Source organism: Antennarius striatus, chromosome 2, assembly GCF_040054535.1.
Source record: "Antennarius striatus isolate MH-2024 chromosome 2, ASM4005453v1, whole genome shotgun sequence".
In the NCBI taxonomy this organism is placed as follows: Eukaryota; Metazoa; Chordata; class Actinopteri; order Lophiiformes; family Antennariidae; genus Antennarius; species Antennarius striatus.
In genome coordinates, this window is record NC_090777.1 from 20946860 (window position 1) to 20972792 (window position 25933).

The window sequence follows — 25933 nt, forward strand, 5'->3', positions numbered from 1 at the left end:
AGCACTTTCTGACTTTAGAAAGAAACGATCACCAGTCAGCCCCCCGGGGCAGCAACTGAACTTTGTATCCTGTTCAGAAATGCAAATTAATTACTGTTGTTTCTTGTCCTGGTGAAAATTAAACACTGTCTAGCTTGTTTGGTGCAGAACTTCCTGACATGCAGTGTTTATTTACCTTTGAATGCAGTTCTTATTACCTCAGGGGCGTCTGTGCATCAACAAGGTTAAAACACAATTGTTGTTTTGCTCACATAGGATTTGATGCCTTTTGTCTGACAGACATTCGATCTGTTAGAACTCTTCTGTCTCTCTCGCTTTCCATTTTCTCAATCCTACATTCCATGCCATCCTTTTGTTGAAATCCAAATACTTCAACAAACAACGCAATCCCATTGTCTTTACACGCTCTGGCTTTTATTTCATTCTCAAACTGGTGTTTTATTGTGATAAAGTCAATGGATTGTCTCAAGTGTAGCCAATGAGTCTGCCCAAACACGATGAAATACTGTGAGGTCTGACACTCCACTATTTACAGAAACAACCAAAGTAAATTTAAACTGCTACAGTGCACCTCTTTGGGAATGATGGAAAGTCCCAGCAGCAGCCGTGAACCCACCCATAGCTGGGCCTGGTGCTCCTCGCCTGCCTGGCCGCCTGCTGCCTCCTGTGTGCCCCCCAGGCTCAGGGGAAGTGGGGAGGCCCTGCATGCCCATTTGGCCCTTGCTAACAGGGGATGAGGTCACTCCAAATTCCCCTTATCCCCTTATAGCCCCAGACGGGCTGGCAAAGTGAGCCTACCACAGGACCCGACATAAAACATAAATGGCTCTGTAAAAAGCTGCTGGGCTGATGTGACTCATTAAAAAACCCTGGCGCCAACTCTTTTATTAATTCATTATTGTGTTTGGGGAGAGTAAAGTTACGAGGTTCTATTTTAAAAGGCTGCGTATCTCTCCGTTGTCTTAAGTTCTGTGTTTTTACATTTTCTTTGTCTCTGTGTGGTTTTTTTCTCATTGTACTGTTGTCGTTTCATACCGTGAATGTGTGAGTGTAGTCCATTATTCTTAGCTGGGATTGTCTGCGAGGCTTTTGTGACTTTGGGATTATCGTTCTGTTGTTTCCTCCTGAGGGAATGAAAAGGTCCTATCTTCCTTTTTTCTCATAGCTTTTCTTTTTTTTATCTTTCTTTTTTCCTTTTCTCCTACTCTTGCAGACAGCTTGCGCTGCTTTTATGGGGCCTGGGTTGAGTTCATAAGGCAGATACCCAAACAGGCTAAACACTGGCCAAGGACATACTCATAACACACATACATATGCACTAACACATTGTGTCTGTGTGTGTGTGTGTGTGTGTGTGTGTGTGTGTGTGTGTGTGTGTGTGTGTGTGTGTGTGTGTGTGTGTGTGTGTGTGTGTGTGTGTGTGTGTGTGTGTGTGTGTGTGTGTGTGTGTGTGACTGGCAGCTATGTTTTTCTAGGCTGTACCTCTTCTCTCATTAGGCCCGCTTTGAAATCTTTAGTGATGTTTTCGTGTCAGCCACACAGGCGAACTGCTGCACAGGGTCATGGTACAAGTTGTATAAGCAGTGGTGGAGAAGGAGATGGGGTGTAAGTGGCGGAGGCGGGGGAGAAGATCGGGTGGAAGGAGATGATTATAGAGATCTGGGGTGGGTCAGAAAAGGGAGAAAAGACTCAAAGGTAGAGTGATTGAGGGAGTGAAATAACTGAATAAAGGAAAGCAAGAAACGGAGAGAAGGGAGGAAAGAGAAAGATGGCAATATGGTTGTGTTGGCAGGATGGAGGTGGCTGCCTATTGGCGGCTGCTCCTTCCTGAAACGTGGCCACCCGAGCCTGCCTTGGTCCTGGAAGCACATGTGGAACAGTTTACTGTAATGGAACTCTAAATTAGTGGTGGTTTGAAGCTGCCTGCAGCAGTAGGGTGTAATTAACTGGCTCTGTTGAAAGAAAAAGAGCCAGAAAGAGGTAGGGAGGGAGCCAGAGCCCTGGAAAAGGCAAAGGGTGAGAGGTGTGTGTTGGTGGGTGCTCTCTCACACATGTGTAGATTTTTTTTTTCGGGGGTTGATACCATGTGTATGTGTTCAGACTGTGTGACTCATTTTCTTTGCATGTCTTTTTCCTGGGCACTGTGTCACCTTTTAGTGCCCCCCAGTGCCCACATCCCATCACTGTCCCTGCATGCGTTTTCACACAGTTCAGCAGTTCAGCCTCAGAACCCCCCATCATTCCCATTTCTTTGTTTATTCCGAATTCATTACCAAGATTTTTTCCCCTGTCTTTTCTCCTGGATTCACAAGCCACAGCAGTTCCAAATTCCTTGGCTCTGCTCTTTTTCAAAGCCACATAAAAAAAATAAAAAAACAAGTTGATCACACCACCCACTCATGAAATCATGCTAGGGAAGTGAAAGGAAAAACAAAACACATAAGAGAAAATGGAAGACTTTTGCAGGATTTTATTTTTTTTTGTAGTTGTATTAACCATCAACAGTCGGGCACAAACACAGCCTTGTCTGAGCCCGACTCGTCTGTGCCTACTGTGTAGAGTCAAAGTGACGAGGAGACTGCGGGAGGTTAGAGCCAAAATGACTCAGTGGGATGAGAGCCTGACCTCAAGAGAAGATAGTTGGAAGTGACAGCAACAGTTAGCAATCAGTGGATCTCATTTTCCTTACCCTCTACCCCCATCGCCCCCCTCCCCTCCACCCTCTCTCCCTCCCCTCATGATTTGGACCCCGTGTCTGGGCCTCTGGTCCTAGGGGAAAGAGGCAGAGAGGCAGGCTGCTGTGCTAGGCTGGCAGCAGGAACAGAGGAGCTCTTTATAGTAGAGTTCTGGTGATTTAAATCATATGGCATAGCCTGGAATCACTGTAGAAGTCTGGAAGCTCTTCAAAACTGCAGGAACAAGAACTCTCTCTCTTTTTCTCTCTCTCTTTTTCCCCTACTTCCCTCACGCCCTCCCTCCCTTCTGCTCTTCCCTGTTATAACTTTTTCCAAACTTCTTTCTTATTTTCTTTTCCCCTCGCCCAGTCCCAGTTTTTCTGGCTTTTCCTCTCACAGCTCACTCATTCTTTTTCTCTCACGTCTTTATCTGTTTTGGCTCTTGCCGGCCTTCCTTTCCTCATATTTCCTTCCCATTCTCTCAAACCGGTTGGTATGAAGTTTGCACATCCCTTTTACATTAGAACAGTGGATAAACTATTCTCTGACACATGGTGCTAATGTATGATGGTCTCTGTGTTGATGTGAGGGTTGTCATGTTGGTGGATTCAGAGAGGATCTCCGTACAACTGACTTGACACTATATCAACATATTCATGCCATTCAAGAACATTAAATCTGAAGTTGGGTATAGAACTAACGTATTTCTCTGCCTTCTCTTCCACAGAAATTTGTATTGGATGACTCATCTTAACTGAAGTCCACCTACCCTCAGTAAACCAGAGGCCCCATCATTCCTCATCCATCTCCTGCATACAGAAACTCTTCGAAAAAGACACGGATTTAAACTTTTGGCGGGAGTTTTGAGGTGTTCTGACGTCCAAAGCCTTCACCCAGCAGCCTGCTGCAGACTCCTGGGTGTGTTCCACCCATGGCTACCAACAGGGAACAGCAGGTGGGTCACATGACCGGCTTCCCACCTGCTGTCTACCCCTTTGCCTTCAACTCGATGAGAAGCCACTCCCCCTTTGACCTGCTGGCCAACAGTAGCCTGTTTGGGAGATTTGGTGCTGACCTGCCCAAAGAGATGGCCGCTCTCTGTAAGTCATTTTTATTGCTGTGTGTTTTAATTTTCCACCTCCTCACCGACAGTTTTCCATTTCAGCTCCAGCTCTATATATGACCCATAGATAGCTTCATTTTAATAAAGTCATATGAAACAACTTTATTGGGCACAGGAAGGGAAAAAAATATGGCTATTTAAAATTGCTTGTCATTATGTACAATTTTATAGAGACGGAAAACTTCAGGATCTGCTTGTGATATAGGAGGAGTAGTGTTTAAACCCCCCCAAAGAAATCATCTGGAAAAAGTCCGCTTTCATCAATACAATGATTACCCTGGTCCTGTGGTTTCCCTATAGATGCTTGAAGATGGTGTGGTTGTAACCACAAACTCTGGCTCTGGCTTCACTAGTTTTTGTGTATGAGTGTGTATGTGTAGGTGTGTGTGGGTGTCTGTGTGTTGGGGGTGGTGGGGGGTTTCGACCTCTCACAGAGCTTTTGTGAGGCAGACAAACCCACAAGTCTGCAATTAGAGACAAAACAACATTCTTTTAGTGTGAGGTGGTGAGTGCTAGGAGCATCAACAAATATTTGAAAATGCACACAATTGTTATTCAAAGACTTGTCTGACTGTTTATTCAGAATGAACCTACCACACACTTTTTTTTGTAGAAAGAAAGGTGAGCTGAAGGGGGCATTCTCAACCAGACTGACCACAAACAGATGCATGTTATATTTGAGTTGTAGTTTTAAACGTAGCCACTGGGGGCACTGTTGTATGCTGAAGCACAAGGACTAAGTGATGCATGGCGCTCAGAGCACCAAGAGGAGGAAACTTGGTAATCCGGAGTTCTTCGCTGAATTAGAAAACTAGACAGCTTTATACATATGATGCAGACATTGATCAAAACACCTGCTTATTTCCAAACATAGATTTTCAGCATAAAGATTCCAGGTCAAGATTTGTCCTTGGATAAAACAGCTCCATAATTTGCCAAGAACGATGGTGAGAGTGAAAATGTGAAAGAAATACAGAAAGAAAACAAGCACTTTCTCTGGGATTAAGGCAAGAGGTAAAGGTAAACAGAAGTTATTTGAAATCTTATCTGGGCGCAGCGCAAAGGGGGCAGCAGGTGGTGGGTAGTAGGTGGTGGTGGGGGGGCTATAATGGGTGTGGGTGGCAACAGCTGAGTGCAGAGAGCCTGAGAGCCCCCTGCCTGTGTGTGCAGTCCCCCTCTTTCCCCTACCACAGCATGCCTGAGCGCCTCTCCAGCCTTTCAGCCGTCAATCACTACTTCACACCCCCCTCTTCCTCTTAGCTGCTGCTGCCCACCTAATCCTCAAGGTATTTTCACAGAACGAGAGAGAGAGAGAGCGAGAGAGAGCAAGCACCTGGGGGTAATGTCCTACTGTGGTGGAATCCAAGAACACACCCTGCTAGGAAAACACACATACAAACTCACCACCAGAGACACTCTTCCCACTCTCTGTCTATGACACATAGAGCACTTCTTTCATCTAAAAACTGGAAACATAACCCTGATGCAGACTGAAATCCCGCAGCACTGACAGATGGATTCTTTGTTTTTTTTCCTGTTTTTTTTTTTTTTTTACACTGGCATAAGTTAAAACAAAAACAAGAATCGAAGCACATACAGGCACAGGCAACCACATGCACTGGCCTTCATACATGACTGCTTGTACTGACACATCCACTTTGGCACTAGTATCATTCACAAGGGTTAAGGACTCCCGTTACTAGGTTTAAGCTCTGTGTCAGAGCTACAACAAGGCCAGGGTCAGAGATTAAATCGGGATCATCGTAACAATTAGCTTCAACCCCTTGATATGAAAAGAATGACTTTTTTCATTCCGTGTCACCTTTTAAATATTTCATCTTGACAATCAATGTCAGTCTTGGTCTGATATTACTTATTATAAATATTAGGATCAGCAGTATTTTAGTTGTTTTCTGGGACTCAAATCAGAAAACTCATTAATTTCAGAAGCTATTATTGGGAAAATTTCAGCTAATTTTTTTAGTACATATCTTAAATAACCAGTTACATTTTTGCCATTCATTTATTTTCCATCTTTTTCCACCCTCGACATATCTATAACTTCCTGGTGCTAAAGCACATACAAAAAGTATCAGTTCATGTTGTAGCCAGTGAATGGAAAACTCTCAGCTGTTTGAACCAACTTTTAAAACCTCTCTTTGTTGTCTTCCCTGATAAAGAATGTTACAAGTCATTTTACTGACAGCAGTCTCATTCCCCAGTCTCTTAGACAAAAGGCCTTGGTTAGGACATTCCCCAGACCTAGTTTTTTTCCTTCTCCTTCTACAGGAGTTGGCTTAACAGGCCTGTTCATTGTTGTCAGGGGTTTCTGTAAGTCAGACTAAGAAAATACCTTCAACATGAAGGGAGCAGCACTGCAGACAGTCTTGTGTGTGTGTTTTGTGTGCAATAAATAGCACTGCATTCTTGCCCAGCCGGGGTGACACCTACCTTTGTTGGGTGTGCATGCTGTGCCGACAGGTTGGAGCACCTCCCATGGCGGCACTCAGTTTTGGCACCAGTTTGTCTTTGGAAATACCTGTTTTGCACAAATGTGGAAAGAGTTAGGAGAGGGCAGGGATGGGATACGAAGACTATGTTTGCACATGTAACGACAATAGGTGGTTCTTCTTTCCTAATGCACACATGGAGTCAGTGGACCCAGAAACCCTTAGTGCTTCATCTCCACCAACGAATCATGTGTGAATGAGGTTAACTGTCCATACAAGTGTGCTACCAGACTCCCTTCTTCACCACCCGTGTCTTTATAAAGGCGCAAAGACATTTGTTCATCCATGAGAAGGTCTGACAGCAGTGTGCAGTAGAGGCCATTATCAGTTGATCCCTGTCATTATGAGAGCCCTCAAACAAAACAGTTGGAAGCCCATTAAGGCCACTTACTATGTGATAACATCACCACTGAGCCCTGAAACACCTCTCTAAGCATGCACCAATCAGGGCTGGAGCCCTGGCCCCAAAGCCAGCTACGGGGATGTTTTGAAAAGCAAGCAGGTCATTTCCTTCAGGCCACATGGCTCAGACAAAAATCTGATGTCCTCTTCCGGCCTCAGACTTTAAACCCAAACCATAATTTTTAAATTTCTGTTGGGTGAGACAGCTCATGAGAGGCTCAGCATTTTCAGTCTCACAGTTTGATGAAAATGAAGAATTAATAGAGATGAATGTCAAAATGTAGAAAAGCTGCTCAGTTGCACCTCCGATGGACACAAGATGAAATTATGTAGAGTGTGTGTAGGGTGCTTACAAATGGAAAATACTGTACTTTTATGTGCTATTACACTAATATTAGTATATTGGCTGCCCAGGAAATATGCTTGCATCTGTTTGTGTGTATGTGAATAGTGACACACACATGTGTACACACACACACACACACACACACACACACCATTAAGTCAGGCAGATAGAGAGAGGATCCAAATGTTCCAACAGAAAAAAAAATCCTCATTCAGTGACATAATTAAAACCAGTCATTGCATTCCTATAAACACTCACACATACAAACACACAAGGAGGTCAGGGAGCTTGGGGAGTTGTGTAAAGGAGCCATTTTGTTGAAAAGTATGGTATGAGAAGGAATTTTGAAGCAAATCTTTAAATGGGGAAGAGGAACAGCAGGGTAATATGTTTGTCAGTGAAGCTTTCACCGATGCAAGTGAACATTTATTTTCATAAACGTTCAAGTGCCGAGTTTCCATCCTAGGTGGAGGTGGGCAGGTTTGTGGCTGGCCGTGATGGTTTGGATTTGTCTCGGTGCATATGCGTATACTGATATGGGTATACTATTTATGTGAGTGAAGGATGGGAGGGAGACAAAGAGAAATGGAGCTATGTATGGATATGAAAAGGATGAGCTCTGATCTCCTTTCAAGCAGAAGCTGCACTACAGACACTAAACTAAAACTCTCATTTCCATTTTCTTGTTCTTGCGTATCCTCTTAGCTCTATCCAGCAGTAGTTTTCAGATCATGTATAAGACACAAATAATTATTATTCACAGTAGTAGTATTCATGGTCCCATTCAGACAGCATTTTCATTCCATGTCTGTTGCACATTTATTCCACTCTGTGTGAATGCAATGTAGACGTAATAGGGTATCAGTTTGTGCCACCTCTGTGACGTCAAAGCTGCTGTATGTATGAATGAAGTGCACTGGCAGTGTGGAATGCTGGCATACACTGAACACACACTGAGGTGGCGTTGTGAAGTTCAGGCTGGTCCAGTTTGAACGCACCAAAGAGGTCACAGGGAAGGGAATTTGTTTCGGCGCTGTTGTGCAATGCCTGTCTGAAAGTGGCTCGTGTCAACACCTAACCAGAGAAAAGCTCTTTAATAGAGCCATCTGCCTGCTGGCACCTCTGCTCCTGTTGCCATGATATACATAGCAAATTATCAATGCCGGGACAAACATTTGTGTGTGTGATGACAGCATGTGTAAGTGCTGTTGGGCTGTGCCCTTGATCCATCAGTGAGACTGGAGCCTCTTTTGCTTAAATTAACCTCTCTGCATCTTCCAACATTCATGCTCTCATCGCTCTGGATGACCATAAGTCTCAAGTCTGAGACCTTCCCTGACTTTCTGGAAATTGATTTTTTGCTCGCAGTGCTACCTTAATGGGCGGCACGGTGGTGCAGTGGTTAGCGCTGTTGCCTCACAACTCTGCGGAGTTTGCATGCTCTCCCCGTGTCTGCATGGGTTCTCACCGGGTTCTCCGGCTTCTTCCCACCCCCAAAAGCATGCGCTTCAGGTTGATTGGCCGTTCCAAATTGCCCGTAGGAGTAGTGTGTGTGCGCATGGTTGTATGTCTTTGTGTGTGGCTCCGCGGTGCACTGGCGTCGTGCCCGGAGTGTCTCACGCCCTATGCCGTCGAGATAGGCTCCGGCTCCCCGTGACCCGCTGTGGCGGATACAGCGGTGGTAATCTGAAGATGACTGACTGACTGCTACCTTTATTTTTCAAAACCTGGCCAACACTCTGCAGATGACAGTTAAAATGGAGAAAAAGGTCCACTATGGCACTTTAAACACCACTCTGAATAAGTTTTTGTGAAACTGAGTGGAAGATCAGCGCCTCCAATGAGGTCCACCTGTCAACTCATGCTCTCTTGAGTTTGCTCACTCTTTTCTCTCTTTCCTCTCAGCTTTCACCTTGGATTTCCGCTGATTATCCCTCTTTGCAAGTTGGAACCAATTTTTCCTAAAGTCCTGGAAACTTTGAAACTTTGTGTGTTTATGTTTTAAGTCTGTGTGTGTTTATGAGTGCTCAAATGCTTGCATGTATGGAAAGTCTGCAAAGGTCAGTGGTAAGGGAGAGGCCACAGAGTTTACTACAGCTCTGACTTGATGACAGATGAGGATAAAGAGCCTGCTATTAAAAAATGGTAAGGTCTGTTTTCAGATGGGCCTTTTTGAACACATGGTAGACAAAGAGTTGCAATGGAAAGAAAGGCGGGCTGGTCCATCAGAAGACATGGGGAGGGTACATAGGCACCCACGAGAACAAGACAGGGAATGTTTTTATTTGAGGCAGCACAACTAAAAGATCTTTTGTTTTTCCTCCAGCAAAACACGGTTAGCAAAATGCCATGACAGTTCAGTGAGCGGGAGGAAAAAGACAAAAAGCAAAAAAGTCTGACAGATTGCCAAGAATGATAATGATCGGAAAAGTAGCCCTTCTAGGACTTTGCTGAGACAAGCATGTGACTGATATGGCCACGATTAAAAAACAGGCTTCCTATGAAGTCTTACCTCATTTTTCCCCGCTTCCCTTCTCAGTGACATTTGAGGTACCTTCCAGAGATATATTGTGAGAGTGAGATAGATGAGTGGATAATGTTACATGTCTTGTCAGAGCTGAACATGTGTAAAACTTACTACTGGTGGAGAAATTGATGGATGTTAACACTCTTGTGTTCACTGAATTAAACCAAGCAACATGTCACCACTCATAACGGACACATAAATGAAAAGGACAAAAGAATGTCATGTGCTCAGATCATGTTTTCAATCTCCTACATTAAGCTAATTTATCAATAAAAAGATTGTGTCTACATGCAGGATGTCTGTGTGTTTTTCTTACTGGGAGTGCGTTGTGAACTTGTGTTCAGTGTCTCTATGATCATTGGCAATCTGTTTCAGCACGTCCACACGCTGCACACATGCTCACATCAGCTATGGAAAAGCTCCACATTCCTTTCAAAATCACCATGCTGTGTTTAGCACATAGGCATTTTTAAAAAGCTGGACTTTATTGCCTCACAAACCACTGTGTTGTTGACTGCTTGGCTGGAACCTGAATGCCTGTACACAGAGGAAGTGGCAACAATGTGTTGTATATGTTTTATCTGTAATTGGCATCAGAGTGTCAGACAGTAGTAAAGCCTGATTTTCCTGGGCTCCAGCCCACGTGGAGATAGAAGCTGACGTAGCGTCCTGCTCTGCTGTGCAGATAAATAGGTAGAGCATGAGACATAAAATATTGTCAAAAACATCTAAAACAGGCGTTTAATTATTCTGTTTATCTGTTATATATCTAAAAGTCTAACTAGTCTGACAATTTGGCAAAAGTGAAAACAACAGTCACACAAAATGAGCAGCGAGTTGGCAGCAATGGAAATTGAAATATTTGGAGCCAGAAACAAAAGCAGAGAACTTTGTCAACCAAAACAAATCATGCAGTCAGGAAAAAAAACGGCCATAGGGAACTTGATGAAATGGAGAGAGTATTTGCAGAAACGGAGTCGGGTTGGAGGGGTGGAGGTAAGGAAAGCGATGGAGACTTGTGAGCCAGAGACCGAAGGAGAGAAGGAGGGAGGGCAGGATAAGTTTGGGGGGAAAGTTAGTGGCCCAGTGGGGGTTTCTTCTGGAGTTCAACCTCTCTGGCTGGGGAAGGAAAGGGAGGAGGGAGGGGAGGCAGGGAATGGCCTGGGTCAGCAGCAGTATGTATAGTATGGAGTATGTGTAGATAAGATGTCTAAACTCTCTCTGCAAACCCTGTGAAGCGCTGGAAGCCTCGTAGTCACAGCTCAGTGTGCCAGTAAGTGGAGAACCTGAGGTTAGTGGTTTGAATTATAGTCTCAAACACAGTAAAGAGAAATGTCAGAACTAGGAGAGAGTTGGATGGGGCCCATAAATCTTCAGAATCAAAAGAGCTGCAAGTATGAGCACATGGTATTATGAATTGATTATTTGATGGCTTGCTGGTCCAGAGAGCCGCTCTGGCACACAACACTGTTATTACGTAGAGCTTGTGAACACAGGGGGATTATCCAGTTTTTAGTTTCCAGAACGGCGTATAAAACTAGCCACGAGGAAAATAAGGACAGGAAGGAGACAAGAGACATGTTGTGGATCACAAAAATGTGACTCGGGGCAGTGATGATTTAATCTGCAATGCATCCAGATGAGATGTTTTTTTTTCATTACTTCGTAAATGGGTAGGGGCTTTTAACAACAAGATGTTAATGAGGGTAAGTTTGAGCTAAAAGTTTCTTATCAAGCCTCGCTGTTCTTTCCATGCTGTCATAAAGCTTCCTTCTTATGACGTGACAGCTTTATGAAGAAGCATTAAAACCACTGATGTTCCGTTTTATTGCACCAAAAGTGTTGCTAAAAGTGTGTCTATTTACGTCCATGAGTGTGTGTCTGAGGATTATCGACCCACATGTGTATATGACTTACATGACTTTTTCCAGCTAAAGAAAATAAACAAAAGGCCTCACCTGAAGCAATAGCTTTTAGATCAATAAACATTTTCATCCACATCATTCAGACTGGCCCAAAATGTGAATGCATGGTTTCTTTCATGAGACAGGAAAGAGACTGAAGTGTTAGACAGGAGACGGGGGTGGGGGGGCACTGTGTGTTTATGGAGACCGTAGCTAGCAGCACAGATTGACAGGAAATGTTGTCTTTTTTGCCAGCTGGGCTGTACCACTTGTATTGGTCTGACGGGGGGGGGGGGTGAATTTAATGTTTCGGGCACACAGACACAAACCATTTTACTATCATATATATCTCATTGTGTGAGGCTCTTTGCTGTAGCCTGGTCTATTTATCTGCTGAGCAACAGTTAGGACCAGTGACAGGCTGTTTTGCTGACCGTAGATCACCTATTGATTTTTTTTTAATTCACTGTCACTGCGAGGGCACTGTAAACTTGTAAATGTAATTGTTTTAGCTTTATATAGAACGGCGTGTGATTAAAAAAAGACTCCATGAGGAAGGCAGATTTTTATTTGTTTATTTTTATTTTTGCAGTGTTTCAATTAATCCACATCTGCATCTGTATTTATTTCTGTGCAGTTCCCTTATTTCTCAGGAATAAATCACAAACAAGGTCAAGTGAACCTGTGAGAAGTGTGTCCAGCACATGGTGTGTTTGTATATTGAGGGCATTTGTCTTTGTAAAAGCAAGGCGAGGATTGAGCAAGGCAGCCCTCATTCATCACTGTTAAAGCACTTCCAGAGGGACAGACAGAAAGAACTGCCCATCTTCTGTTCCCTCAAACAGACAGAGAGGAGGGAGGGATTTACTCTGGCATCTGGTATCTGGATTCAACCAAAGCACAATGTTCTTTCTCTGGCCTTTCTGGCTCTCTTTCTCTCGGAGAAAAACTCTCTCGGCCAGTGGCTGGACTTTAATATGGTTATGATTAGGGACGGGGCTCAGAGGAGGGAGGGGAAGGGGCTCGTATTTACTGCAGGGGAATTGGGGGAGGTGCAATGTAAAGACAGGCAGGGACAGGGACCAGATCTGAATGGGACATGAATGGAGGGGGGGGGCTGTTTGTTTGCATTCTGAACTGAAATATGAAACCCAAAAGCAGCGCAGACAGAAAAACAAGAGCGGAAGAGTTTTGTCCCATAACCAGACCAGTTCTTCCTCCAGCGCTGGACAACCACCCCCCCTCCTTCCTCTTTCTCTTCTCTGCCCCCCCACTGCTTGGATGCCTCTCTCTATCCCTCCCTCTCTGGCATTCTCTCTCTCTCTCTCTCTCCGCCCCCTCTCAGAGCGTCATGCCGAAGCAGTTGGTTCGCTCCGCCGTGTCTGGGACTCAGCAAGAGCCGTGAGAGGCTGTTATTTAGGTCTGTTACAGCAGACAGTGAGCAGCTCACCCAAGGGCAGGGGGAGAGGAGAAAGTCAGCTCAGCCAGGCAGGAACCAGATCTGAATTCCAGCTGATAGGACAAGAGGGAAACTTCAGCATCGAGAGGAAAGAATAGCAGAGAGGGTGACAACAAGAGATAAGTGAAGGAAGGGAAGCAGAAGATCCAGCTAGCTGTTGCTACAGTTTGTTGTCACTGCCTCGTTGGGTGACTGAGCTGTGGAAGCAGGGCAGGACGTAGGAAGGACTGAGGGCTCATAGTGATTTCTGCTGAGGGTGGGGGGGTTGCCATGTTTGACTGTATGGAGGCTCTGGGAATGGGCCCCCGTCAGCTCTATGATGTCACCAGTCGTGGTGCATGCATGCTGCGGAAGGCGAGCCCCTTCTTTGCGGGGTTGGACCCCTTCACTTGGACGGGCAGTGCCAGCGTTCAGTGTAAGTGGCATCCTGTTTGGCTATTCATGTATGACACGATTGTGATTCTTTTTTCCATTCTCGTTGTCTCTTTCTCTCTGTCTCTCTATTCATCCCCTCTCTCTGATTGCTGACTTTCATATCCCATTGTGGGGGCTACTGTCAGTGGTTTCAGAGCAACACAGGAAAAGACCAGGACAGACAGTCCCCTCTTGTCTTCTGTCCCCTCCCCTCACATCCCACAGCCAGTTTGAGCTGCTCAGACATCTGAAAGATACTCTGCTATGATATATTAAATGTGTCTGTGTTTCTGTGAATTGGCATGTATGTCCATGATGGAGCAGTGAGTCTGTGCACATGGAGTCAAGTTTCAGTGAGTGTGATAGCTACCTGGGGTTTGACCTTGCCAAATGTTGTGTACTAAAAACAAAGCTGTCAGTAGACATAGATGAGGGAAGAAAGAGGAAAGATGTTGATGAGGAAGAGAAACAGAAATCCCTGATGCTTTGGATACTCATGCATGTGTGGGTTGTCTTTCATTCATAGTGTGTGTTTTAATCTCCAGGTTAGATTCTAATGTATGTCTCATGTAAAGTTATTAATAACTGTGTTCTGTTTGATATTTATGAAGTTCAAAGTTCTCGTTCTCGTCATAAGTTTGTTTACGCTCCTGGATACTGGATGCATAAGTTGTTTGAGCCAAATAGACATGAATTAATAAGTAGATTAATTATTTAATGGAAGAGTGGATATGAATAAATTAAAATGTGGAATGCATACACAGCCTTTGAAGAGCTTAGGGGACTTTATAACGGGCTTTCTTTTCTCCCTATTTTTTCTGTCAGACTCTCATTTTTCCTCTTCTCCTTCCGCCTCTGACTTTAGACAAGGCTCGGACTCCAACAACAGACCTGTGTCTGGACAAACAAAACTGTGGTCCATTTCCATGCACTTGCAGGGGGCTGCTACCGCTGTGAGAGAGTATGTCAGAGTGGAAAAGAGTGGGGGTGTAATCCACTGTATGGTAGGAGAAGTATGGAGAGCACAAACCATATATGACTGGGAAAACAAGCAAAGAATCCAAGAAGAGATAGAGCAGTGGGATACACGGTGTTCTTTTTTTTGTGATGCTTTTGGAATTTTTTTTGTTGTTTTTTGTTTGTTCATCCTCCTTCTTTTTGTTCCTTTTTACTGCCTCTCGGGGGGAGTCATCTGTCTTCATTAATCGTGAAGACACCAGCATTTCAGTGGCTGTCATGCACACTGGCTGAGCTTTAATGAAGACAGATGCCCTGTCAGAGGAGGCCGAGGCCAGGGGGGACTCCAGCCAACCCAGCCTGCTCTGCTTAGAAAGGGGAGCCTTGATGATAACAAGATGAGATTTGTTTATTTAATCAATCAGGCCTCCATGGCCTCTCCTTTAAAGCAGTTCACACACATGCTCATGTAAATTAGGCCTCCAGATTCTAGGAGTACATTTTTCTTTTGGATCTTTGTTCCAGATAATCAAAGAGATAAAAAACTGCCTTGAGGGTGAGGGAGCTTAGATCAGCAGAGCGGAGCAGAGTGGAGGCTGGTGAGGTGTACTGTTTCAAGCCCTCTGTGCTCAATAACCTTTGTAAACATGGCTGCCCGATCCTCACGTGAGGAACCATAATGGTTCTCTTTGCTCAAGCAGTTGCCCCTCATTGTCCTCATCAGTGAGGCTAATGAATTGATGTTTGAGTCTGAAATCTCATGAAGCTGGACCAGCTGCGCAACAGAGGGACCTATCTGCCTTCCAGTGTCTGGGTTTGTAAAGAGACTTGCCTGGCCCTGGCATGATTCTCCACAACATATTAACTACTCTCAACCTGTGGTGTGTTTCTTACTAAAAGAAATTCAGCAAAAATTTCAACATACACTTTAAATTGAATTTCATGAAAACATTGTCAGGAAACATCTGCTTTCTTTGACAACCTGTGGAAAACACAATTAAAATTGCTGCCCCCCACCACCACCACCAATCAGTGTATCCTATTGCTGTGGCAATAAATTTCCTGTGGTGATTAGTGTCACTGTTGTTGGCTGCTACCCCGGGACAGTCAAAGGACTAAAGAGTGTGGTCAGTTTTCCAGTGTTTTTGTTCACCAGTGGAAGACCTCAATGTCAGAGGTTAGTCAGAGGCTATGGCCTGGCCAATGTCAGATCTACATCATGTGTGGTGGCCTTGTCAATTTGCTGAAAAGGAGACCCTTTCAACCCTCTTGCCTGGTGTCGTGCGCCTAAGTGCCTCCTACCGTGGAGCTACTACTACATCTGAGCTGCCTTGCGCGTCAGGATAATGGACACAGATTCAGTCGTACGTCAATGTGAACTGAATTAGTCAACTGCTGGGGAAGCCATTTAAGAGAGAGCCTATACGGACCAATCCCCTCTGTGTCAATGTTCATTTGCGTAGAAGAATGAGGCAATTACACTTAACAGTTCTCAAGGGTCAGAGGCATTGGAAGTGTGTTTTTCCCACCAAAACAGACTGGTAGTTCAATCGTTTTGAACGCTGTTCGGACATCCATTGTGAAGATTACAGTCAATATATTAAAGAGAGTGACACAACAGTAATAGATTGCTACTGCAATACATCACAATGTGTGCAGTCTCACTCACAAACAGATGTGTGCAAAATCCCAAGCCTCTTTGTTTTCCTTTAATGTGTTGTTAAAATGTGAGCTAATTGAAATGGGGGTATACCCTGGCAGCAGTGGCAGAGAAATAAGAGCTTCCTACGACTGCTGCCACATTCTGGCCCAAATCATTTTCTCACTGATGGAGGTCTGCAGTTATTTCATTATAATTACAAAAGATTCAATTAAAAGATTAGAATGCCCAAAGGGGCAGGACTCGTAATAGATAGTGGTACCTTGGTTTGAGAGTTTGATGTGTGTGTGTGTGTGTGTGTGTGTGTGTGTGTGTGTGCGTGCGCGCGTGTGTGCGTGTGCGTGCGTGCGTGCATGTAAGCGAGGAAACGAAGGACACTTATAATAGCCTGGTTTCAGCTCTAATGAAGACTTGCCAGTGCTGTTATATATACATAAACCTTGTTGATCCTTTCAAGATAATGTCAAATGAATGTGCTGAAGTTAAAACGGCTTAAGTACTCAACTGGTCCAAGGTCACTGGTTTGTAATTGATAGGCCTGATAGAGATGACTTTACCTGTCTCTGAAAACTGTTATGCAAATGCAACAATACAACTTTTAAGTACAAAGTTAAATCTAGTCACTACTGATGGAAGTGTGAAACCTGTTTCTCCTGTAATTTAAAACCCACAATAAATTTTAGAATGCAATTGGTAGATAGTAACCCCGCTTGACTAAATTGCTAATTGTGTGTTTGTGGTTGTGTGTGTGGTTATGTGTGTGGTTGTGTGTGTGCATGTAAGAGCATATGTATTCATACATAAAGACACTATGAATTTTATCAACAACATATTGATTCTAATTTACATTATCCTAACCATTTGATACTTCATATTTTACTTCACAAGATTACTTTACGGAATGGAAATATTTAGTTGGCACTAAACCATTTCCAGTATAAGGATTACTTGTGTTGCAACAGCACACTGCCACGTTGCTAAGAGATATATCTCAGGCTTGCAGTAATATCTGAGCCCATTAATAGGTGACGCTGTCTATAAATAAACAGATTCAATTCTTGTAGTTGCTTTTAAGGTTTTTCCACGAGCCTCCGTCATGTGTTGTTTTACTGTTCCTTAAATATGAGTGTCTGCCAGCTTTTGTGTGTCAGCAGTCTTTCTGTGAACGGCTCTATGTCACTGTATGTTGTATATACTGTACATGCCTTTTTGGCTGACACTCAGACTGCTGTCAAATCTAGAGACAGACAATGTGCCAGGCTGGATTCCTCAGGCCTGTGTTGGAATCCAGCTCTGTTCTAATAGCAGCTTATAGCCCGTCATTGGTGTCAGTCACACTGCTGTAAATAAACTTCATCAACTGTCATGTGGAGCATGGATCTGTCACCTCACCTTGGACCCTATGTATTTATATGTCTGTCCAAGTGAATCATTTAAAATTTAAGTCACAACTCAGTAGGAACTTTAACATTATGTTACTTTTTTTGGGCACATATTTCAGACCAGGTTGTTAGGAGTCAATTATACTAGCAGTCTGTCCATTTGTATTAGCTGAGCACAGAATGTTGACTTGTGAAAGTTCTTTCACAATAGTTTGCTGGCCAGGGAAGTATTGTGGTTGCCCACTGTAACACCCCTGTCTGGCTGCTGCTATTGTAGCTGTTTACTGAGAACAGTGTTTTGCCTGACAGGCACATTTTATCCTGCACAAAGGCAGGGGCATTGGCAGGCAGTTTGTATATGAGTATACACCTTGGCGCATGTCTGTGCGAGTTGTACTTGTGCAAGCACCCGTGTGAGTTTTTCACTGGTGAGCACGCAATGTACTGTTGAGTATACGTGTTTGTGTGTATGTCAGCTCGGGGCCATTTGAGAGCCAAGTGTGAAGAACGCAGCACTGCCACCACCGTGTTATTGACAGTTTGGCTGGAGCGTTGCTAGGGGCTTTCTGTTATGAGAAATGAGGGGCTCTGAGAGCCAAGTCGGGAATCGAAGTCCAGATGAGCCTGGATGTCCTTCTGTGTGAATGGGCTGTATTTATGCACCCAACAGTGTTTGGCAGGGAGTGTTGTGCGACTGGTGTAGTATAGCCATTATCTGAGTTCAGCATTTGGAGAGTGATGGAAAGGAGTTGGCTGAAGGAGAGGGAAGCCTGTTCACTGTGTTTTCACCTGAAACTTAGTCAAATTCTGCCACAATGTGTAGGTGCAACTGCCATGACCAGTATTCCATAAATGGTGCATGAACTCATTTTGTGTATACTTGCATCTGTTTGTGGGTATATTTTGACTGTCTAATCATCAGGGAGGGGGAGCTGACATGAATTCTGATACTTGTTTTTTATGTTCTGCGTCTGATACATCGGTACTACAGGGAAAGCATGAATGTAAATGGGGAGCTTCTCAAAACATGTGAATGGGGGCGTGTGTGTGTGTGTGTGTGTGTGTGTGTGTGTGTGTGTGTGTGTGTGTGTGTGTGTGTGTGTGTGTGTGTGTGTGTGTAATCAGTTACTGTAATATGTTAACATGGAATCTCAAGAGCAGTCTTTTTGGAGAAATCAGGTTTCAAATGAGTCATAAATTTTGTTATAAACAGCTTGTATAATATCTGTTTAACCTAAGTCATATTTTTTAAGACTCAAGAGTTTTTACTTTCTGTAGAAACTGCCAACTGAGTTATTTTTTTTAGAGTTTTTTGTTGACTCTTGTTTTTATGTATTTTGAATACAGGGTAGTAATTATCTTTCCTTTTAGTCTCTGGATTGCTTTGAGAACGTTGCAGTTGATATACTGGTTCTCTGTGTGTGATGTTCCTGCTGTAAACCTGTCAATAGGGCTACAAAATCTGGCTTGTACATATCTTATTTACCACCTATTTTACAAGGGAATCAGAAGCATGCAAACAGTCATGCATGGACACAGTGAAAGCACATGCTGTTTGACTAGATATGAGCTGATTTTACAGTATGTCTTCATTGTTGTGTGACCAGTGACTGAAACTGAAGGAGAACCAGCTGTAGACACTCTTAGTTGGCCTGCATTTATCATCTCCAGCTCTTCTGTGCACCTTGTATTTGCCAGAAAACATTGAGCAAAAACCAGCCAGCCAGACAGCCAGTGAGACAGGAAGTGATCCAGCAAAGGAGTTAAGGGCTGCTCGTGATGATTTATGCCTTGTTCAGGAATGTTGAAAAAGTTCAGTGTACACTGCTGCTTATGGGAACTGACTGAATGGACGTGGCTTTCTTTCTTATTGGCACATTCATGTTCTCAGAAAAGTGATAGTTAGAATGTCATATTTGAAGTTATTGCCCTACATTGATTTCACATGAAACTTCCAGCCCATGTGAGACAGAGATAGGAGGAAATGAATCACTGTGTGGCCCAGTCTGAATGTCTTGTCAGCGCTCCGACAGCCTCCGCCCAGAGACAGAGTTGGGTAACCTGTTAGCAGTCGTTTGCCAAGTAAAAAGTAAAAACTTTGATAAGCATTACTGCTACCCTGATCTACTCAAAGCAGCAGTTTCTTCTTCATCTGATAAGACTCAGAGTTCTTGTACCTGAGGTAAAGATGACTGTGTGCCAGTGTTGCTATACCATATACTATATGCCCATAAATCTGGACTCCCTGAAAACAAGAGGCTTTAGATGGTTTTGACTTAACATGAATTTGTAAAACAGTAAAGGAGCTGAAGAATACGCAAAACCTAGAAGAAAAATAAGAGGAAACTGTTGTTTGTGCAAACAGAAGCCCATTTACATGAGATCAGTTCTAGTGAAGTTTGTACTGTTGCTGGTGGATGTGTGTGTTCAAATGCACACTTTGGTCTGCTCTGAATACGACCGTTGTTGTTTACATTATCCTCCTTTCTCCTACTTCCTCTGACTGAGCGAGGTGGGAGCTACAGCTGGGCTACTTCTACTTTTGTAGGTTTCAATTGTTGTTGAGAGGAAGCAATAGCAATTGAACGAGCGCTAGCGGCCTTGCCAGAGACAGACAGGTGAGAGCCAGGGCTACAGATGGTGAGAGGAAGTCTGGGAGAACGAGAAACAACATGAGGATCAAAGACTCAGGGTTTGTTTCGATGACACGCCTCTCTTCTCTCCTCACCTCGCCCGTCTGCCTGTGTCCACTGACTGTCTGCTTCTTTGGTTGAATGCCTATAAGTTGTCATGTCTTCCTTACACGATCAATGGTCCAAGACCGCACCAGGTTGCCAGGTCTGGGTTCACTCTCCAGTCACTTGAGGAAAGCTGTATTTCTCCCCACTTCACGATGGACAGATGAAGTGTCTGCTGGAGCTCGCCACAGGGATAAGGTGCAGATTTTTCCGCAGATTTTCACTTGACTGTTCGCTTTTTCCTGCTCGACCCGTGAAAGCCCACTGACTAAAATCCTTTCATTGAAATTATGTTTCCTTGAATTTACCCTACCTCTTTAATACCTCCTTCATCAGCTTTTGTACATGAATATTTGGAGGAAACTTTTTTGCTGGGTTCATGGGGGACAGGCAGCTTAGTGGGCAAGTTTGTTTGAAGCAAATTGTGTGTTTCTTGACAAGGTTGTGTGGTGCAGGAAAAGGGGGGTGCTGGCTGCCAAATGTTGGCTTGGCCAACTCCGTCAAGAAAATATCAAAAGGCCCTTTATGAGGTGCTGTAAAGAAGAAAGGATGTTTTGAGAGCAGCACCAGACTGCAAGGGTAATTCCACTTTATAAAATGTGCCCCAAGGATACAGGCTTATCCCACCTGCTGCCTTTCCTGTTCTGCTCCACTTGTGCGCTCACCATTGTGGAGCTCTAGGTAAAGAGGTGTGAAGAGTACGTGCCACGACACATTGTGTCCCACTCAAAAGTCCAGAGTTTGTCATTAAAACACACTGGAATCTATAAAGACATGCCCAGAGGTTCTAGTCCACATATATGGTACATCTGTTTTTAGATTATGAATATGCATAATGTGCACTCACATGTGTCCATCCCTCTTGCCTCATGAGTTTATGCGGCTTCTGACAGAAGGGTGTAAATTCCCAGAGGGTTGTGTTTGTGTGTTAATGTCTGGTTTCACACAATTCCCAGCCAGCTTGGTGCATTTTCACAACTCCTACCTGAGCCATCTCCTGGTCGGCAGCCTAGTTTTATCATAGGCCCTGTTTTAAAAGGGCCTAGCAGGGCCTCTTTATAGGCATGTGTGTGCGTGAATGTGTGCGTCTGTGGAGCCCAGGTAATGAGCTTTCTGACAGCTGTTGAAAGGCTTTGCCACCGCTCAGGACCCTTAATGAACGTATCCCCCCTTCCTTGTCAACACACACACATTCCTGCAACCCTCCCTCCCCCCAGCTTTCGACTTCTCTACCATATACAGTTTCTTTCTCAATTACAGTCAGGTGGCACTTGTGTAACTCACACAATGGAGACTTGATAGACCTCCCACCTAAGAGCTCACAGGTGACTCAACTGTGTGCAGCAGAGCTTGAACAAAGCAGCAGTATATTTCAACCTGTGGGAAACGAGAACACGAATAAGAGGGTAAAACATCAAGGGACGCAGAAGTGGCTGCAAAAGCAGTGACGGAGATCCTCCGGAAAGAGTGATACTGACAAGAGGAAGGAAACAAGCCTGCTGTGTGGGACCTTGTAGCAGAAGCCTCAGAGGGATGGCAGGAAGACGTGGGCAGAGAAACAGAGAAGGAGAGTGAAGCATGCTGGCACCAGTGACAAGGGTGTGGTACTTTCTTTTCCTCTTTCATAAAGACCAGTTCTCCATGGAAATCTTCAGTGAGCACTCTGTGGTGCTTTTGGGTAGATGGCCAAAGACGCCATCAACAGCACCCACAGAGGGTGCCAACAAGTCTTCTAGCCCACTGCTCACCATCCTCTCTCAATCTGCTCCCCTTCTGCCACCACTATCTGCCCCATCTTTTCACAGTTGGTCATATGATGTGCTACCGTTACACACTGCATCAGTCTTGCACACTCTGACCGCTAAGTATGTTTGACAAGAACGAACTTTGCAGGATACATTGTGAAATTAGAGATGGCGACAAAGACCCTACATGCCTGTGCTTGCATTTAGGAGATTTGGGAATAAAAAGCACAGTTAAACACACACATGAGGTTATTTGACTCAGAAAAATGCTGTGTGTGCAGTAGTGGACAACACCCATAGCTGAAGAGGCGTTCGAGCACATGGGGCACGTGCTTCTAGATTTCTGAAACAGCATCTTATTGAAGATTCAATCACACCAGTAAGTCACGTAGACCAAATCTGAAGGCCTGTTGTGAAACAGCACTTGTTACATTGCCAGAATGTCATATGCTGCTTCACTAAAAGAAGTGTGTTGCAACATGAAACACAAGCAGCACAGTCATGCCTTTGCTCACATACATTAGAAACACTCCCCATTCCACTTAAGTGAACAACAAGCATCTTCGGTCTTACCAGTTCCCTTGCCTTCATGCGTACGATCGAACCTCTTTTTCACTCATATCTGCTGAGTCTAAAGGGACGTTGGTTGGCCCAACAGACTTGACCTAGAATTCAATGTAATTGACCTAGTTGAAGTAACCTTTCAGTTAGACAGCTATTTCTGTTGTCATGTGCAGTTACATTTCACATCGAATGAGGTTGTAGAGAAAAATGCACAGTGCATTCCTCTCCAGCTGAAGCACTTTAGTAAAATGTCGTGGGGGTGCAGATTATTGTATGTTGTTCATAGGTAGTGAATATTATCCTCCTGTTTGCATGTGTGCATATTTTGTAGCCATTGAATAGTGTCTCTGTGTGTGACCTGGGGATTAGGCCTAGTCAGTGCAGCTGGGCCACTTGTGCATGGAGAGAGGGGATTAGAGGGTAAACTGATACTGACTAGGAAACTAACAGTGGCCTCCACTAACTCAACTATCCCTCCATCTTGCTTCTCTTATCCTCTTCTCCTCCCCCAACAACAACAGCAGCCACCCACCTATCCTGCTCGTCTCATCTCATCTGTCCGTCATCAGCTCACAGGCTTTTGCGGGGCAATTGTCATGCAAATAGTGCCCCAACCCTCGGAGCGCTGATAAGAAGGGCCTCTCATTTCACAGGGCTTTGTTTTCTAAACAGTGATGAGCTGAGTTGAGGAGACCGGGTAAAGGGGCTCAGGGCGGCTGCCTGAATGGGCCCTCTCACTGTGGCGCCCTAGGGTAAGTGGAGCGGTAGATTTGAATGAGGCGAAGGCCTCGAAGAGAGGTAGGGGTACAGGAGTCATGTTCTCCAGCAGGGACCAGGTTCAATGTGATGACGGAGCCTGGTGTATTTTCCCTCCCTGTGCTGTTCGAGGTTTGTCCAGGATGGCGTTTCTCCGCTTGGCTCGCTTTCTTTAGACAGCGTCAGTCAGTGTTCGTTACTTGACGCCACATATGGTTTGTCCTTTTCTGAAGGGTTGTCAGCGCTTGGTCTGGAGCCTCATTTGCCGCTGTTATTATTGCATAAACACAGAGGTTCATGGCACGTTCAACGGGGTTCTGTTCTCCCATTGACCCTGCTGCTTTGTTACATTCTGGTCACGGAGATACAAGAACTGCTGTAGAAACATTCAAGCAGGCGTAAACTTTGGGTTTTAGATTGATTTGCAGATTTGGCTTTGGGTACTCTAAAAACTAATGGAAAACATATTTGCATCCAACAAGTTATAAGGCCAAAATGAGAAATTTGAATGTGGATTCCGAATTGCCAAATATTAAAACACATATGAAAAGCAGATGTCTGTGCAGCAGGCAACAAATGAAAATGTCTGACATATTTCTGTTACTGTCATTAATGAGGTAGTATCTGGCCGGTCACAGCTGTAGCAGGTAGTAATGGTCAGCTTGGTCTTGAACAAGACTTGCCCTCAGGAGCAACTCTTCCTCCCCCTTCCCCCATCTGCCCCTTTCTCAAATTCCTTTTTTATGCTCTCTTTTTTTCTTCTTTTTGAAGTCTCCCTTCTCTTGTAAAAAGCCAAGCTGGTGGTTTTTTTGCCCCAGCCCTGGGTGTGAGAGAGAAGGGGAGGGGGCCCATAGGTTAAGTTTAGGCTAGCTCTCTGTGCTTTCCATTGAAGGTGCTGGGGGCAGTAAAAGTTTGAATTTTAGAGCCTCCCTGTTTTTTATTTTATGATTGCCTTTTTTTATGGGCTGGGAGCTACAGCTGGTGGTGTGAATAGCTGCCCAAGGTGACCGAGTCCCAATAAAGTTTAGGCCAGCCGAGCTGGGGCCTCCATCCAGCCATGGGACCGCCTTTATAGGCCGCCTTACGAGCCTAGGCCTCTATTAAAACCTGGCAGGGCTGCACTGTGGAATTTAGGGCCAGGAAACAAGAGAAAAATAGGGTTTGTGTGTCAGGGGGTTGTGGGACGCAGAGATGGGGGATGAAGTTTGAGGGTAACCAAGGGTGAAAGTTAAAAGAGATGCTGTTGGGTAAGTGTATGTGCAGCATATGGATTCCATACTTCCCCTGATCAGCATGTGTGTCTGAGTTTCTACAGGCTACCATGTGTGGCAGCAGCCTTTGTTTCTTATGAGTATAGAATCCCTATGATCTGAACTTGAACAGCCAAAAAAATCCTAAATCTATTCCACTTTGGAATATTTAAAGTGAGCAACCAAAGAGAGCTTCACGTCAGGATTACATAAATGTAAGTTTGAGATGTGTGTAGTCTGCTGTTTGTCATCATGGGCTGTTGACAGTTTGTGGAATGAGGAAGACCCAACTTTGACTCTCGTAGTTACCTGGCTTTATCAGAGAAGCTGTCATTCAACAATGCTCTTTCTTACAAAAAAAAAGTTCAGTCTCCACTCAGGTATTCGTCCTTTTGTTATTTCTGTATGTTCACATGAAAAAATTACTTCCCCACTTATACCTGAGTGCTGCCTCTTAGCTTAGGGTAGGCAGTTGGGAGGGTTGGGGTTCCTCTTGTCTTCTCACTAACCTAATCCCACAGAAAGACATGTTAAATAATAATACAGTGCGCCCTCGTTACTCACTGTTTATGCGTTCCAGGAACCACACGAAAATAACGAATTCCGTGATAGAGCGACAAACTATCTTATTATTTATGGTAATTTAAACATTTATTAACCCTCCCCATACTGATATTAAACCACCTTCTATCTGTATTACCTTTTCCCACACTGTCATCGATTGTTTAAAACACTTTTGTGTCTCACGGAAGTGCGCCTCATTCCGAGACTCACGGCTCGTAGGGCACTTCAGATGGCGTCAGCCAATAGAATGCGCGTACGGTATCACATGACTACCTACTAAAAATCCGCGATGAGATGAATTTGCGTGTGTTGATGCGCGAATGCGCGAAGGATTACTGTAATACATGCAATGTACCTCAGACCACCTTCAGTTGAAATGCTACCTGAATGAACCATCACACATCTTTGCAAATCAAATGGGATTGAAGTGCTGTTGTCCACTACCATGCTGTAGTGGACTAAACACACTCCACCATCTGCATCGGTGACATTTGACTTTCTAGACAGTAAAGTATTTGTTGTACAGTGATCTGTAACAAATAATTTTCTCATGTGCTGTTGTTTCTCTTTTTTTTGTCCATAGCGGTGGAGACCCAGAGCACCAGCTCAGAGGAGATGGTACCCAGTTCTCCATCTCCGCCTCCCCCACCTCGTGTCTACAAACCATGCTTTGTGTGCCAGGACAAGTCCTCAGGATACCACTATGGTGTCAGTTCATGTGAGGGCTGCAAGGTGAGAAGAACCTGCCAGATGCTTTTGAGTTCTGGTTTGTCTGGATTTATGAAAGACTTTTAGTTCCAGGAATTGTTTTCTACTTTTACCTTCATGAAGTTCAGATATTTGTAGCATGAATATTGAAATCTCTTTGATGAAATTAAGAGGTATTAAAAGGTCTCATCATGACAGCGGAAAGAATTGCGATGCAAAAAATTGCTTTCTCCAATAAGAAAAGACTTA

At 44.3% G+C, this 25933-nt stretch overlaps 1 protein-coding gene across 3 annotated transcripts in view; it reads left to right on the top strand.

The window, feature by feature from the left end:
* The window catches only part of rarga (retinoic acid receptor gamma a), a 42597-nt gene that overhangs the window by 11203 nt on the left and 5461 nt on the right, over positions 1-25933 (top strand). For 2 of the 3 annotated variants that reach the window (XM_068305371.1, XM_068305379.1), the window contains exons 2-3: positions 3403-3775; positions 25560-25708. In XM_068305371.1, coding sequence (XP_068161472.1) covers positions 3607-3775; positions 25560-25708 — 318 coding nt within the window. In that variant the 5' untranslated portion in view covers positions 3403-3606. Of the gene's footprint in view, positions 1-3402; positions 3776-12863; positions 13362-25559; positions 25709-25933 lie in introns of those variants that run through there. The other variant, XM_068305386.1, reaches the window with a different exon arrangement.